This window comes from Salminus brasiliensis, chromosome 2 (assembly GCF_030463535.1).
Source record: "Salminus brasiliensis chromosome 2, fSalBra1.hap2, whole genome shotgun sequence".
NCBI lineage: Eukaryota > Metazoa > Chordata > Actinopteri > Characiformes > Bryconidae > Salminus > Salminus brasiliensis.
Genome location: NC_132879.1, coordinates 21,657,484 through 21,673,871, shown reverse-complemented (window position 1 = coordinate 21,673,871; position 16,388 = coordinate 21,657,484). Strand labels below are relative to the sequence as shown.

The 16,388-nt window shown below is 38.9% G+C and overlaps 3 protein-coding genes across 4 annotated transcripts; 1 reads left to right on the top strand and 2 right to left on the bottom strand.

Moving 5' to 3' along the window:
* Window positions 1–2,321: 2,321 nt before the first annotated feature.
* On the top strand, window positions 2,322–6,646 carry hsd17b2 (hydroxysteroid (17-beta) dehydrogenase 2). The gene is made up of 5 exons (XM_072673668.1): window positions 2,322–2,592; window positions 3,378–3,590; window positions 4,416–4,601; window positions 5,967–6,104; window positions 6,279–6,646. Exons 1-5 carry the CDS (start codon window positions 2,322–2,324, stop codon window positions 6,620–6,622), a joined length of 1,152 nt encoding a protein of 383 aa, XP_072529769.1. The 3' UTR covers window positions 6,623–6,646.
* A 92-nt stretch (window positions 6,647–6,738) lies between these two features.
* On the bottom strand, window positions 6,739–8,944 carry mphosph6 (M-phase phosphoprotein 6). Its single transcript, XM_072673667.1, has 5 exons — window positions 8,736–8,944; window positions 8,312–8,424; window positions 7,378–7,468; window positions 7,179–7,285; window positions 6,739–7,086 (listed from the first exon to the last, which is right to left on the bottom strand). Exons 1-5 carry the CDS (start codon window positions 8,784–8,786, stop codon window positions 6,945–6,947), a joined length of 504 nt encoding a protein of 167 aa, XP_072529768.1. The 5' UTR covers window positions 8,787–8,944; the 3' UTR covers window positions 6,739–6,944.
* A 940-nt stretch (window positions 8,945–9,884) lies between these two features.
* On the bottom strand, window positions 9,885–12,063 carry snx20 (sorting nexin 20). 2 transcript variants are annotated; one of them, XM_072673666.1, is made up of 4 exons: window positions 11,867–12,063; window positions 11,470–11,600; window positions 11,239–11,387; window positions 9,885–10,689 (listed from the first exon to the last, which is right to left on the bottom strand). In XM_072673666.1, the coding sequence occupies exons 2-4, from the start codon at window positions 11,576–11,578 to the stop codon at window positions 10,021–10,023; spliced, it is 927 nt and encodes a 308-aa protein (XP_072529767.1). In that variant the 5' UTR covers window positions 11,579–11,600; window positions 11,867–12,063; the 3' UTR covers window positions 9,885–10,020. The 2 variants fall into 2 exon arrangements, with proteins under 2 accessions (XP_072529767.1, XP_072529766.1); XM_072673665.1 differs by lacking the exon at window positions 11,867–12,063 and having other exon boundaries at window positions 11,470–11,681.
* Window positions 12,064–16,388: the final 4,325 nt, after the last annotated feature.

The following is a 16,388-nucleotide window of genomic DNA, read 5'->3' as shown; positions in this document are numbered from 1 at the left end:
TTTTCTCAGTGCATTTTTACAGACGATACCTGAGGAATTAGTAGTCTGGAGTCGTTTGTAATTTCCTCTCATTTATCATTTATTTCCTCTTGTTCAACACTCATTTTTAGGGCAGTGAGTAAATGTAAGCCAGCTGCTCATTATGTTCTCCACAATATCACTATTTTCCGAACATATGAGTTTGAGATGATTATATTTAAGTTTGCATTAAAAGTGTAAAAAAAAATGCATTCATTGATTTTATTGTCTGACCTTCCTCAAAGAAGTTAGGGCTACATATGTAAAAAAAAAAATATATAAAATCACTTAGAAAGTAACACTTGAATTATAAATATAAACACTTAAAATACACATATGAATATAACACTTAAATATATATTTACAAACACTTAAAATATGAATATAACACTTAGAATATAAATATAAACCCTTAAAATATAATATCAAAATTATAAATATAAACTTAAAATATAAATATAACACTTAACATTATATATACTTAAAATATAAATATAAATATGCTTAAAATATAAATATAAACACACGTGTCTCTCACGGCTCGGCTCGGCTCGCTGATCGTAGCAGAACGAGAAAAAACGCACGTAGTTTACGTAGTCAACATAAAGCGCTCGTGCCTGTGGACGAGAACAGCGCAGTAGCGCCCTCTACGGTCACAAAGGACACAACAGTGTGTGAGGCTCACGACATGTCACTTCCACCCACCAGACTGAACCTCCACTGTTCAGCCACTGCTCAGACAAAGCAGAAAGTGACCTGAGTGACCTTGTGAGTCTCACTTAACAAGACCAGATAAAGTCACACCGCGACCGGGGGGTCTGTTTACTATCTAGCACCAGCATGTCGAGGGTTGCCACCCGTCCTGTAAAATACAGAATCGTCCTTTATTTGGCACTGAAATGTTGCGTCCCGTTTTAAACCAATTTTGTTCTGCATTTCCATAAATGTCCAATACAGGTGTGAGTGGGAAGAGGCACATCCTTGGCTGGACAGAGTCAGTGGAGATCGGGCATAGCTGAGTTCAGTAGACTATTATGGTTTGACTGATTATTTATAAATGATCATTTATTTAATATGCATTAGTATAATCCAATATTAATATTATATATGGCCATTTAAAGAACAAATCAAAACAAATACAAAAAAATACTGAAATAATATTTAATGAATAAATAAATACATTAATTTAGAGGAAAAAATATTATTAATATATATACATAGATATATATTACATAGATATATATCCTAGATTTAAAAAGTTTGTAGTTGGGCCCGTGGTGGTCATGGCCCAGAAGAGGCGATGGTGAGCGTCCTTTATTTTCATTTCTGAAAGATGGAAACCCTAAGCATGGCTAACCCAACACAGCGCATGGGCCTAGTGTTAATGTTGAATATTTTTGAAGGAAGAAACCCGGGAGGTAAAAGGAGATAACCGATAAGAAATTATCTGAGATGACTTAACTTACAGAACTTACTTTAACCACAGTATTTAAACTTACATTAAATCCTTAACTTACATTAACCACAGACTGCCTCAAATACATCAAAAATGATGCTTTTTTTTTTTTTACCTAAAATGCTCTTCAGTCTTACATAATCACCAATACACCAAAATGTGATATATATATATATAGCTCTGTCTAAGTGACTAAATGCCTGTGATATATATATATAATAATGTGATAATGTGATATATATATATATATATAGTGTAGATCTATATATATATAATGTGATATATATACATAGCTCTGTCTAAGTGACTAAATGCCTGTGTCGATAACAGGGTTGTGGGTTCGAGTCCCGGGCAAAAAAGGCCCTTTACCCTCTCTGCTCCCCGGGCGCTGGAGTTGGCTGCCCACCGCTCTGGGTGTGTGTACTCACTGCCCCTAACACACGTGTGTGTGTGTGTGAGTGTGTGTTCACTACCAGATGGGTTAAATGCGGAGGACACATTTCGCTGTACAGTGACAAATACGTGCACCTTTACCTTTCTTTCACTCCATTGCATTTCACTCCAAGACTAACTCAACTGTCCCTGCCACTGTCCGAGAAACCAGCCATAATCAGGAGCCCAACTCCAACAACCACCAAGTTGAAAAACCTGTTTATACCTGAAACTGTCTCTGCTGTGTGTCAGGTGGATCATTTTTGATAACCTAGACTATTAAAAAAAGGCAGATCTACCTGTAAGGCATTTGGCAGATAAGAGAAGACGGAAAGACCGCCAGCCGGTGACTCACTGCACTGTATTTACATAATAGCTCCAGAGTTTCTTCTCCCTGCCCAGTGTGCTGGAGAGAATGGAGGCAGGTGGAGAGCACGTCTGGCTGTGTCCGCTGTGTGTGCTGGTCATAGTCACCGCCACTGCACTGCTCATGCTGCGGGGTAGAGGCGGGAGATCTGCGGCATGGGCAGCGGGGCTTATGCTAGTTGGGGTCACGGTGTGCTGTGTGGTCCCGGCCGGATGCCTCGTGTTGGCGGTGCTGAGTGTGTGCTACACCGTCGCCCACTTCACTGCAGGGAGAGAGGAGCCTCTGCTGCCCGCACACGGCAAATCGGTGCTGATTACAGGTACCCACGGTTTATTACTCAGAATTATGTAGCGATTCCTCAGTTTAACTGTCACGGTGGTTAGGAATGAACAAGTCTATGATCCCAGTTTCTTTTTCTGTAAAAGTCTTAAGAAAGAGTGCTGAGGTGTAGCTACATTCACGCATTCATTCAGACTCGAGGTGCTTACACATTTACCTTTCACCTCCTACAAGCGTGTGTGAAACACTTTACGGGACTTGCATATCTGATCTGCACTGTAAAAAAGTTTGCACTGATGTAAAATTATCAAATGATTTAAGTCGAATAAACCATTTTATTTAGATGTTATCAAGTATTTTAAGGCTGATCTGATCTTTTTTTTAATATAATAATAATAATAATAATAATAATAGGACTCCCTGTCCTGCACATTTGAGTGGTTTCCTGCTTTAACACACAGAAAAAGCTTATAAATTCACTGACTAGCTGGATCAGGAGTGCTGGGAGCTGGGGGAATATTTTGAATGATTTGTTAATCTGACATTATTGTACTTTGATTTGTTACAGTCAAAGTATTTATTTGATTAAAATAAAAACCTGTTCACCTGAATGGGCCTTATCCCCCTAAGAATCCACTTGTACAGTTATCTGACATTTAGCAGTGTTTTCTTGGCATTGGGAGCTTAAAACCTGAACTTTTCTCAAAAACAAATTTAAGACATTTTTTAGAATGTATGAGTTGGACTGACTAGATATTTTCTGGGGTGTAGGAAGGCCACCGAATAAGGTGAGAATAACTGCATTATTTTGACTATGTGGAACAGGTTGTGACTCAGGGTTTGGCCACAGTCTTGCTAAGCTGCTGGACAGTGCAGGGGTGAAGGTGTACGCTGGGGTGCTGAAGGAGAGTGGACAAGGAGCACAGGAGCTCAAGAGACTTTCATCTTCACAACTTACTGTCCTCCAGCTGGATGTCACCGACACCAACCAGATTTCTGCAGCTCTGAAGTTAATAAAGAGCCAAATAGGAGAGAGAGGTAACAGAAAAGGTCTTTAAGTGAAAAAAACAAACAGAAGCACACACTGGACATTCATGTACGCATTGCGCATGAATGAAACCTTAGGACTTACATAAGACACTGGTCAATAGACAATAGCAATTCAAGCTGTTTTCTCTAGCGTAAGGTAGATTGTAAAGTGTTGATTGTATTCATTCACACTGGAATTGCTTGTTGGGCTCATGGCTGTTGACCTACTTGTTTTATAACACTGTACGTGCAAAAAGCAAGCTTCCTGGAACGAGGCCAAAAGGGTTATAGCCACTGTGCATTCTAAAGGTTTTACCAGAGTTTGGCAGCTTTTCGGTTTTACTGTTTACCAACAATAATGACAAGAAATGGCGTAATGGATACATCCTACAAAAATTGGACAAACTTTAAAGAGCGATATTCTACATTTGTCTTGTATCTTTCCCGTTTTGTTTTGTAGTGAAACTACAGAATTCATTGTAATGACCTCTCTTTCAACATGGAATTTTCTTTAATATAAAGCCAGATGTCATATAAAAACAGGCCCCTTTATATGACCTATCATTTTAATTGCATATTTAAATGCATATGTAAATGAGCTCTGTTTGGATTGGCTGCCCTGTACCAAGTCTCATTGAAAAAGCAGCCCGGGCTTCAGTGTGAATGGGTTGAATTAATATGTAATGGACCAATAAGAATTGAAAATTGATTGTTTAAAAAAAACCTGATGCTGCTTCAAATTCTTTTCCATGATATCTGTACCTATACCTGTAGGGTGTCTTCATTTAATCTGAACAGTGCAGTGAATTGCAGGTTGTCATGTCATGTGTCCAGGTCTTTGGGGATTGGTTAACAATGCTGGAGTGATCGGATACATGTGTGATGGCGAAATTCTCCCAATCAGATTACTAAGAAAAACCCTGGATGTTAATTTCATTGCTGGTGTGGAGATGACACAGGCTTTCCTGCCTATGATACGACAAGCTAAAGGAAGGATCATCAACATATCCAGTCTGGCAGGTACATAGAGTTTTACTTTTCGCAAAGGTTTGGAATTACAGTCCACATACATGTCCCAAATAATTCTAGCAGCAAAATGTTATGTTGTATATTTTGATTTTCCTCCTTGTTTCATTTACATGTTTTCTTTGTGGTGTCACAGCCTTACTACAACCATCACAGTAACTGCCCATTTTAGTTAAAAGTCCTACAGCGTAAATACCACCTATGTGCAAACACCATTTACACTGCTCTGTATACTCCAGTGTCAATATATGTAAGTAAGATATCTTGGTATGAGACCTGACCTTCTGCACTATAGGGTTTCTTCCTTCTCAAAGTATTATGTGAGGATACTGTAGCTTCTTAGCAGTTGTAATCTAAGATATACATACTGACGTATGTCAAAAATACTGAATCATGACATAGGAGGTCCTTGACCTGGTCATTACACATGGCAATGTAAATGTTAATATATTATAAACATACAAATAATGGTATTATTCTTTTTAAGGACTTTTCATGTTCAAACAGAAAATGGACTGACTGGGAAAGCATGACTGTAAGATTTATAAAAATAAAATAACTGAACGCTCTATTTCAACATCACTATACTGACCTTGACTTAAACTACTACTAGGCGGTTCAATGACCTGGATGACTGAATATAGGGCTGTGTGATAAAGACAAAAAATACAATAAAGTAATGGAAAAAGAGATTGGATATCACAATGATGATATGCCAAGCAATACAATGTGATTGAAATATTGTCACAATGAGTGTTGCACTTTCATTAAATAGGAAAATAATTAAGCAAACAGGATTTTACTTATCTTGGTCAGTGTTGTTCATTTGCTGTTGGGGAAACTTCTAGCGGAGTGTACTGTTCCTTTAAGTGTGTAAAGACTTCTGTTTACTGTAACTCTACTGTAAAGGCCTGATTAGAGGGTGCGGCGCAGATCGACGGCTTAGATTGGCTGCCATATATCCTTCCCCAGATCCATGCCTTATCACAATTCAGTCTACAGCCAGTTCTCACTTGCTTGCTGTCTGACATACAGCATCAACTGTGAGACCTTAAACAGACGGATATGTGTCTTTTCTAATTATGGCCAGTGAATTCAGTTAGATACAGGTGGACATAACACACTGTTCAGGGTTGCAGTGAACTGACGTTATGCAGCTCTACTGAAAACCATGAACAACTTTCTTAGCAGATTCCAGCTGCATAGGGCATTTTTGTAGCAACATGCAATTAACCATTTTGAGGGCTACTGTTCTTACTTTCAGTTACAAAAAAATAAAATGCAATTATTATAAAAAATGCTGAATGCTGGTCAAATGTACCACTTTTGTCATTAATCAAGTGTTTTTACAAACTTCAGGAGATGTTCCTTTTCCTGGTTTTGCTGCCTATGGATCATCTAAAGCAGCTGTGATTTCTTACTCTGGTGCTCTGAGGCAAGAACTGTCCCAGTGGGGAGTCAAAGTGGTCGTTATTCAGCCTGGGGGCTTCAAGACTAGTGAGTATTGAACCAGATTAAAACTGAGTCACATAATTTATCAGCCCCACACTATAACTACTATTTTCTAACACATCCATGCATTAACTTTTTAATTATCACAGCATTGGTTTGGTCGATGCTGTGAACCTTTTAGATGAAAAAAAATATATATTTTATCATCTGATCCAACAGACATTCTGGGCAATCAAGACGAATGGATTCAAGTTCAGAAGGAGATCCTCAGCACTCTGCCCCAAGAAGTAACAGAGGCATATGGGAAAGAGTACATTTACTCCTTACAGGACTGTTTAAGCTTCATGTATACACATGGCAGCAGTGATATGGGGCCTGTTCTGGAAGCTTTAAAGCATGCGCTGCTCTCAGCAACACCCAGAGCCTTCTATTATCCAGGACAAGCTGCCTGGGCTATTCCCTTCATCCACAGGCTCTGCCCAACCTGGCTATTTGATACCATGTTTTCAAATATGTTTAGGTATAACAAATCTCAACCAGCTGGAGTAGCTTCGAAAAAGTGAACACTACATGGAATGAGCAGATAAAGTGCAACGGCATCAGAGCAGTGACTCCTTAAAACTGTTCAAATAAATGCGCTCATAAATGACAACCAAGTGTGCTGAATTTTAACTGTGAATCTGTAATTGTCACATTCATTAACAGGACACTTTTACATCAGACCGTTTGCAAAAAACATGTGCTTTTCACTTAAACATAAGGATGTATGACATCCAGGTTCCTACTGTTGCTTCACAGCACCTTTGTTAGAACATAAAACTAAAGTCCATCAAGTCATAAAATCCATTTTGTGTAAATATATAAAAACTACTTTGTTTAAAAACATCAGTCCTTGGGCTTTAAGAAAGCTTTCTTTGGTTGTGATGGTATAACATTATGGTTAACGTCTTCCTCGCCGTCCTTGAGAGATGAACGGTCCCTTTTCTTGGCAAATCTTTTTTTCATGCTCTCGACCAAGCTTCCGTACCTGTTATAAAAGACGAAAAGCTTAAACCTACATACATAACTGTTGCAAAACAACTGCCTAAAAGTGAAGGGAGCTCTGCTTTCAACACCCACCTTCTAGCCATATCCTCATCAGTAATATCTGTGTCCATTCTGCCGACATCCTCCTCCTCTTCTTCGTCATCCTCCTCTTTGGGAGCATTCATTAGAACCATCAGCTTCTGTGGAGCATTGAATCAAGCAAAAATTAAAAGTGATTAATGAATAGGTAAAAGCCCATATTCAAAGGAAAGTGTAGATGTACACAGATTACCTCAACTTCAGGATTGAATCCCCTAAAAGACATTCTTCCATAAACTAAGTCTTCACATGGCACATAACTTCTTTCTTCAACAATGTAGCTTCTACAAAAGAAAATACGGTTAAAGGTTAGAGCAGCTGGCCAGTACAATCCCCTGCACCAGCAAGTAGTCCAGTCCTGGCATCAAAGTGGTGGAACAAACTTTCCCTGGGTGTCCAAACATCAAAGAAGCCTGCTGTCTTCAAATGCAGACGGAAGATCCTTATCTTTAGAGTACCTTTATGTGTTTAGTAGAATCTAAACTTAGAGGTCTCTTTTTGGATCCTAACCGCTACAAACTAGCTAATGGTATTTTCTGAGTAAACAGTGAAGCACTGCTGTAAGTCACTCTGGAGAGTAAGTAAAAGTAAGACGTGGGTCTGAGGGGGAGCGCAGAAACAGTCCTTTTTCCTTAACGTTCACAGCTGGTACCTAAAATTCAGAGAAGGTATACAAAAGACTTAGAAAGCTGTCCATAGCACACTTTTTGTTCCCAGCTCCAGCACACCTGACTAGGCACACTGTTAAACAGTCCATCTACAGTTAATTAGATAGATAGATAGATAGATAGATAGATCACTTTATTTATCCCACAGGGAAAGCCAGTTTTTACAGCAGCAAAATAAAACAAGAGCAGCATAATAAAGGCACTTAAAATAGTAGGAAACAGTAAACCTGACTATAAATACAGCTATGTTAATAAATACAGCTATAATATACATAATAACCCAATTATAGAAATAAGAAGTACTAGAAAAAGCAATTGCAGTGCAGTAATTACATTAATATAATGTAATACACAGAATGAATTAGATGTGCTAGATGAGAGAAAACCATTGAAACCACTGGAATATAAATCATCAACTGCAAGATCATGACATGCATGGGCAAAGTCATAAAAGCTTACTCTTTGGCTTTAAGTTCAGGCAGGTCCAAGTACCAATGCTCATCACTTATGATCCTCTTCTCGTCTTCCTCGAGCTGTTTCCTGGCCTCCGCATCCAGGCCTCTTTGCATGAACTGTGGGGAAACAAGCCATCGTCGTGCAAAACACATTAAACTAGAGCAGCATTTCTGTTGTGTGAACCCATTAGCTAGAGGGCGGAGTGGACGACCATTAGTGCAAGACTTTAGAGGAATAAACTGGTTTGTTTCTGAAAAAGCTCATAAAAAGAACATTCAGTTCAGATTCATCAAGTCATTAGTACTTAAACTTAGCTTCAACACTTTAACCAGAAATCCTTTTATTTTATTTGCAGTAAGTGAGGGGTGGGGGTTAAACTAGTGCTCAATGGCCAGCAAAGAGCCAAAGCTAACAGCACAGCACTCACCTTCATCCGCAAGAGGTTTTTCGATAACTTCGTTGAACCATCGTTCGCCATTGTGAAAATGCTTATTATGTTGTTTTATTTTGTTTTTAAAAGCTTAACTGAAATCAAGCTGAACCAAACAGCTCTTTTACGCGTTGTTCTTCCTATCCCGCTAAGCTAACTGCACTCATGTCAACATGCTGCTGCATATAAATATGTGCGCATGTCCACAACTGCCTACAAGACACGGCTAATCGCACAGTCGACCGTGTAGCGACTGCTCATGTCTGATGCTTTCCAGGTGCTACGTTCAAGTCCTCCTGGGCAGCTTACGAAGTCCTTACAGTCACTTAGCTGTTGAATATTGTATTAGTTGCAGTGGTGCCGCATATACTTGGCGACAGAAAAACAAAAGTAGGTATTTATTTACGTATATTTTAGTGGATAAAATTAAGCCGTTAAGAACTGTTTAGACTGCAGTGTCTAAAATTGACCAGAACAGAGATCACGTCCTAGTTACCTGCTCGTAAGTCGTAAGACGTGGACTTGAAGGTAGCATAACACGGAAATCACTGAAATATTGCTATTTTATATATATATATATATATATATATATATATATATATATATATAGCTATATATATATATATATATATATATATATATATATATATATATATATATAAATAAACATATATAAATATATAAAAACATATATAATATAAAAACATATATAAATATATGTTATTTGACCTTTGTAGTTATTCAGGCATATTCCCAAGCCTTTTATCTTGTTACCTGGATTTTTTTATTTCTGTAAAACTACACCCCTGAGTTAATTATTTTAACCCCAGTTAGTTTTTCTATAGTCATATTGTTGATGAATCCACCAATAATCTAGAGGATCTACCGTGTGACGTTCTTTTTGTCTTCTGTAGCCTGCCATAGTTTTGCCATGCTTTCAACCAATTATTAAAACCTCTATTCTTAATATAAAATATTTAAGTGTAACAAAAGTACAAAATTCAGTAAAAGACTAGACTGAACCTTTCATCTGGAAACACATTATCAGTTATAAATAACTGCAATATGCAGTAACATATATAAATATATATATGAACTCCAGTCGCTTGTTGATAAAGCAATGAACCTTTTAATCTCTTTCGGCACAACACAAAAGATCATGTTCTACTGGCTCTCTATATCAACAAATACAAAGGCTCTTGAGTTGCATTCAATTCAAACAGCAAGTATGTTACTGAAGAAACCTGCAAAACATATTTCCCCTTATTATAAATCTCTGGGATCATGTAAACTCTTGCACCACAAGCTCCTTCAGTGACACCAGTGACACTGGTCCGTGTGGTGAGTTTTGCACTTTAATCAGTTCCTCTTGTAACTGAGCCACAGGGTTTTCCAGCTTATACCCTAAATCTACCATGACTTCCAGCAGGGGAGCACGATACTTGCTCAGCCCGTAGCGCCTCACTGCTGGCAGGGCCCTGTGGCCAGTCTGAAAAGCAGCATGAAAATCCTGCAGGTCCCTCTGGCATACCACCAAAGCACACAAGGTGGGCACTAGCAGAGCCGGATTATGAGTGGATAGTTTTTCTTGAAGCACTAGCGCACTCTGCAGGACCTCCAAGGCCTGAGAGAAGCGACCTCCGCGGAGCAGATCATGGGCAGCCTTCAGCTCGGAGTGGGTGAAGAATGCTATAAAAGCAGGTGAGCGGCGGATGTAGCGGAGGGCGCAGAGCTGGGTGAGGTAATCACACAGGGCCACACGCCGCTCAGCAATGTTCTCCTCGGAGAAGTTTCCCACCAGTTTCTTCCTGGGCAGTGAGACGTCTTCTAGCTCCTCGCTGAAGTCCTGCAGCAGCTGCTGATGGAGGTGGAGGAAGTCTGAGTAGCGACGCTCAATGGACACTCGCTCACGGTCATAACTGCCTGATCTGATCACCACTATCTGGTACACCTGTTACAGACAGTACAGAGTAAGTAAGCACAGATGAAGTCTGCGGGACAGATGCTTGCATTGATGACCTTAAGCAAATCTGCATCTACAAAGGCCCTGTCCCAATTCTCACTCTAAGCTTTCAGGCCTTTATTGAAGTGGACATTTTTGGATGTTTTTAGTTTTCTCCAACCTTTGAACCTTGTAGCTGCCCCATACCCTGTGTATATAATTCTGGATAATTGGGCCTATGGAAATGTTCCAAAATTACTTTTTTACATTGACTCCCATTGAAAGTTAAGGTTCTTTTCTCCTCCTGTGAAGTTGCTGTTTTGGATATATTTTTTTCTTTGGACAGCGACGATAGATATATATTTAAGGCAAGGTTTTTTCTTTTTTTATTTACAGTTTTTCAGTACCTTACTAATTATTTAAAAGCTGTGAAGATGCACATGTACAGCATATTCTAATCATGCAATGCAACCAAACTGGTTTTATACTGTTGAAAATGTTACAATTGCAAGGTGTCATTAGGATGAAGAATTGATCGCCTTTGTTCCTTTAACTCACCACATATCTGGAGGTGGCTTGCTCTATGGTACGAGTCGAGGGGATCTCGAACAGCAGTTTAATGCATCTGATCTCTTGTTTCACTGCCCTCCAGTGCTGCTGAAGCTCAGCTGTGGTCAGGCAGGAGGCACTGAAGCCTGGAGATGCTTCTGGAGCCATGAAGAGAACAGAGATTTGAGTGAATGAAGCCCTCACTCTCACTCCCAGTTCAGTAGAAAACATTACACGTACCAGTATCAAGTGATGTTTCTAGATGATGCTCAGACTCATCAGCAGGTGTGGTTCTGGCTCTTCTGCCATCATCAGTCCTCAGGTCTAGCAGTTGGGACTCTGAATCCATGCTACCACTCTCTTTCCTTCTACTGAAGAAGCACATTTATCAGTCAGTGACTTTGGAGCTGCACTGAGATACGTCTACGCAGACAGATGAAGAGATTATGATGAAAATGGATGTATTCATGTGGGTGACACACTGTACTTCCCTGTCATGAAGCTATAATTGAGCATGTTGGAGGAAGTGGCCTGAAAGCAGAACGTAGAAAATAGAAACCTACCGTACTGTTGAGCTGTGCTGTGCTCAACAGTCCCACAACAAAGCTTACTACATTTAAGGCAAAAGCTTCATTACCTGTGTGAAGAAATGGTCTATGCTCTGGCTAACGGTCGACGCTTCCTCCCTCATTCTCCAGTGAGTCCCTGCAGGAGAGATGAGGGGGCTCCGTGTTTGTTAGCTGGAGCCATATTTACATAAAATGACTTAATTAAAAATTGAATATAATACTTTATTCGATATTTATTGTCTACTAGACAAGTATACGTCCTTGTTTTGTCTACTTGTCAAGGTTGCAAGTACTCATGAGGAACTGAAACCTAAAAGAGGGAGTGTCTGTGTTCTTCTCTGCTTTCAGAAATCTCTCCATGCCATCACTGGTTTGCATCGTGGTTTTCATCCAGCTCAAAAGTTTCACTATGACTTAATAATAAAAAAAACATCGTAATAAACGAGGAGATTTAAACACACACCGATTTATTTATTTCTATCTTTATGTTACGTTAATAATCACTGTTGTCCACTAGATGGCGATATCTGCAGAGTCTGTAGAGCTACACCAGGGACCCACAGAGACACGTGTGTGCAGCTCTTCAGCTGTTTACTGTAGGAAGCAGATTTGACTGCTGACAGATTTGTAGTAATGACCAATGCTCAATCATTTGCCTGCATAAATCTTTTGTTGTCCAAATTCAGGAATCTGAATGTAGATGAGCAGCTTTTGTTGTAGGTTTATTGGTTAAACAGAAAGAAAGAAAATGTGCTGTATATAGTTGCAACTTTTCAAAACGGGTCAGTTGTCGTAGCCCTAAAAGGACCACCATGTTCAGACCCTACTTTGGTCTACAAACTGTCCATTTTAAAGCTTAGCAGCTGACCAGATAAGTCCTGTAAGTTGTGAGGTGAGGCCTCCATGGATCTCCTCACATGGTTCAACGGTTGTCTTTTCTAGTAGCACTTTTGGTTGGTACTGACCACTGCATACCAGAAAACACACACACACACACACACACACAAGACCTGCCTGGTGTTCTGGAGATGTTCAGTTGTCTTGTCCTCACAATGTGGTTCTTGTCAGAATGGTTCGGATTCTTATGCTTGCTGATTTTTCATGAACTGACTGTTCATCTTTTAAAAGTTTTAAAGGTTTTTGCAGGACAGAGACTATTCTTTGTCCTGCAAAAACCTTTAAAACTGTTTTTTGCATACAGTACAAATTGTTGCAATTCAGTACATGGCCATTGTCTTTTACACACATACTACTACTACTACTACTAATAGTAATATTATTATTATGCATATAATGTACTATTTCTATTTTCAAAATATAAACAAAAAGTCACATTGCCTACAACAGTATTTCAAACAGGAGGTCAAAGTTGAAATTTTCCACATTAAACTTTGTTGCCAGGTCGCTGTTGGGCGCAGATGCGAGAGTGAGTGTGAATCATAGGGAGATGTGGGCATGCACCACTGTAACAGACAAGAGCATCTCTGTGATCAGGCCCGCTCATTCATACGGCCATAAGCACATAACCCGACCCTGCACAGAGAACAATGGCATCAAGCAACTATTTTTAATTCGCTCCATTGTTTGACGTGGCAGGCTGGTGCTTGGCATTTATTTATTAGTTTTGATACATACATTTTCTTTTGTTCGGGGCATAATTCCCGTTTTGTTCTCCAGGGGCTGGCTAGAGCGCTCTGTCCGTGCCAGCTGTGAGATGCACTACTGTCTCATTGTGGTGCTTCGTCCTTCAGCTGAATTGCTAATAGGATTTATCATTGAAATGTACAGTAGTATCACCACATGTAGGGGAAAGGGCAGATTGTGTTTGTCTCTCAAATAAAACATGTAGAAATTATAATAATAATAGAATTTTAAAAAGTTCATATTTTTCAGTGAGGCAGTTGTCTTACATTTTTTCCAAAAAGCAAGATATTTGTCATCATTTGTGGACTAGAATAGGAAAACAGAATTAAAGAGATATAAAGTAAATATAACTAGGGTTCATCCTTTACCAAACATAACCAAAAACATTAATATACATGCTTAATTAAGCAGATGCAGCTCAGCTGAATCATCTTGGCCCATGTAAACTATGTTTATCTGCACTGTAAAGAATTGCTGTACAATTATAGAGAAAACAGGGCAGTAATCTTCTGTATTCCTTCATTACAACTGATTGCTGTAGATACAAGATGAATTATAAGAGGTAAGGGTCAAGCTTTTTTTCAAAGAAGTTACACTGCTGGGTTTTACAGTAAGTAGCTGGGGTTTTTTTGCAGAGAGTATTAGGAAAAGTGTCCAGTAGTTTGTGCAGACTTGAGCAGCCTGTCTCTGACTTCTGTAGTGATGCAGGTAGAGCTTAACTGAACCACTTCCCAAGTTCTTTAATTAGCTTAACCCATTTTAATCTACAGTTCATTTCACCGGGTTCCTGTTATTCCTACCCTAAATATACATTTGAGTGAATTTTACATGTTTTATTTCAGTTAACTAGTCATAAAGCAGACAGTGGGTAACTGCCCCCCTTGGTAGTATTAACTGGCATTAGGAACATGTAACTGTTTTAATGCTGTGAGTGATGAACAGTAGTTAATGTGACACTATGAACATTATATATTTTTCAATATTGGAAGATAAACAGATGTTAAAAATGTATTTAAATGTTGTATTATCTGATTTTGCAATTTACCTAAAGCAAAACATAACTCACAGACAGATGTGGGTACACATTACAGCTGAACCTTAGAAATACATTGTAGCAAATACAGCAATCAGCTATGTTTAGAATACAGGTATGCTTTTTTTTAAAAATAAATAATACAGTACAAATACTATGAATGACTAATAAAATACTGGAGAAGCAACTGCCAGAATGGTTTGCAGTGCAGATTTTAAAGCACACAAATACAGTATGCTCCCTCTTTCCCACTGTGGGCCTGTAGCTTCGTCTCGGGCTCATAGTTGCAGACGTAAAAGTAATAGACACCTTTTAGAATGACGACACTGTCATCATCTTGCAGATAGGAAATAAGAGCCTGAAAAAAGAGGGCTTTGTAGCAATTCTATATGTAACAGAAACCAAATGATGTGTCATCCAGTGATATGACGGTAATTAACCAATGTAAGGCTTGACTGGTGCAGAACAAAGGCAGCGTCTACATGCTCTCCTCGCTCTATTGTTGGCTGATGCCAAATAAGCTGTTTTAGCACTGTTGCATTATTGACCCTCAACCCCAAATGTGATTTCCATCTGAAACGTTTGTTTACCCTTCAAAAAGACAGAATAATTAAACGTGGATGACAGTTCACTCTCAGTCTCCATTCAAGCTTCTGTCCTTCAAGAACAGCATCTGTGCGCTCCTCTACACCTTCACTCTCTTTTGTTATGGATATGTGTCGTAGGAAGGTGATGTGAATTGGAGTGCATGTATGTTATAACAACAATGCTCAAGTTTAAAAGGCAGCTTGAGTTTAACACACACACACAAACACACACACACACACACACACACATACATGTATGTGGACACCCCTTCTAATGAATACATTCAGCTACTTTAAGTTGCAGCCATTGCTGACACAGACATGCAAAAACACACACAGACACACACAGCTTTTCTAGTCCCTGTAGAGAAGTATTGCCAATAGAATAGGACTCTCTGGAGCAGATAAACGTCAACCTATTGGCACCATGCCTAATGCCAGGCTAGGCTAGATGATTATAAGTCCCCCCCAGCATTGATCTGCAGAGCAGTGGATCTCTGGAATGATGTTGGTATGAGGTGGAGTAGTGATCATGCTGACCTGACTAACGGTCTGGTCGCTAAATGCAATCAAATTCTCACAGCAATGCTCCATAATCTAGCAGAAAGCTTCCCCTGGACAATAAAGACAGTTAATCCAATAAATACCCTAGGTTTTGAAAGAAACAATGAATGAGAAAGTGTCTCAATACTTTTGTCTAGGTTAGGCACGTGCCCTCTTTCTTCAAACTTAAACTTAAACTTAAATATTAATATTAATAAACATTAAAACCTGGTAATAAAAATAGTATGCGCATGTATATTCTCTCTCTCTCTCTCTCTCTCACACACACACACACACACACACACACACACACACACACACACATATTATATATTATATATATACCACTGCCTGTATTTTGACACAAAAATATACCTTATGTCAGTTATAACCAGGCTGTTCGTAGCAGTATACATCAATCATCATATTGTAAATAGTTATGGAAAGCTGGAGAATAAACATTTTCCCAATAGTTTTGAATGTCATTTGAATGGCTGTTTTTCAAATGACATAGTATCTTTTTATATGAAACATATGAAGAAAAATCTTTTAGTCACATAAAAAAATAGAGAGACAGTTTTTCCAAATCTGAGCAATACATTTGTTTGCAGTAATTAAGGCCATTTTAATGAACCTAATGTTAGTTTACTTACAGTATCTTTCCATCTGCTGATAACAAGTCATCACCTAGTACAGTCAACATAGGGCTTAATGAAATCTTAACACCAGTTATAATCTTAAAAGGTCTCTGTACCTCTCCCTCCAAAAGCCTTCAATGTAAGT

Bases quoted from the DNA above. Each gene is read 5' to 3' on its own strand.
- mphosph6 (XM_072673667.1), bottom strand. From the start codon at position 8,786: ATGGCGAACGATGGTTCAACGAAGTTATCGAAAAACCTCTTGCGGATG. The intron at 8,425-8,735 runs GTGAGTGCTGTG...GTTTCCCCACAG, and splicing joins AAAACCTCTTGCGGATGAAG to TTCATGCAAAGAGGCCTGGA. The intron at 7,286-7,377 runs GTAATCTGTGTA...AATGCTCCACAG, and splicing joins GATTCAATCCTGAAGTTGAG to AAGCTGATGGTTCTAATGAA.
- hsd17b2 (XM_072673668.1), top strand. From the start codon at position 2,322: ATGGAGGCAGGTGGAGAGCACGTCTGGCTGTGTCCGCTGTGTGTGCTG. The intron at 2,593-3,377 runs GTACCCACGGTT...TATGTGGAACAG, and splicing joins CAAATCGGTGCTGATTACAG to GTTGTGACTCAGGGTTTGGC. The intron at 6,105-6,278 runs GTGAGTATTGAA...CTGATCCAACAG, and splicing joins GCCTGGGGGCTTCAAGACTA to ACATTCTGGGCAATCAAGAC.
- snx20 (XM_072673665.1), bottom strand. From the start codon at position 11,614: ATGTGCTTCTTCAGTAGAAGGAAAGAGAGTGGTAGCATGGATTCAGAG. The intron at 11,388-11,469 runs GTACGTGTAATG...TCATGGCTCCAG, and splicing joins AGAAACATCACTTGATACTG to AAGCATCTCCAGGCTTCAGT. The intron at 10,690-11,238 runs GTGAGTTAAAGG...TGTCTGTAACAG, and splicing joins AAGCCACCTCCAGATATGTG to GTGTACCAGATAGTGGTGAT.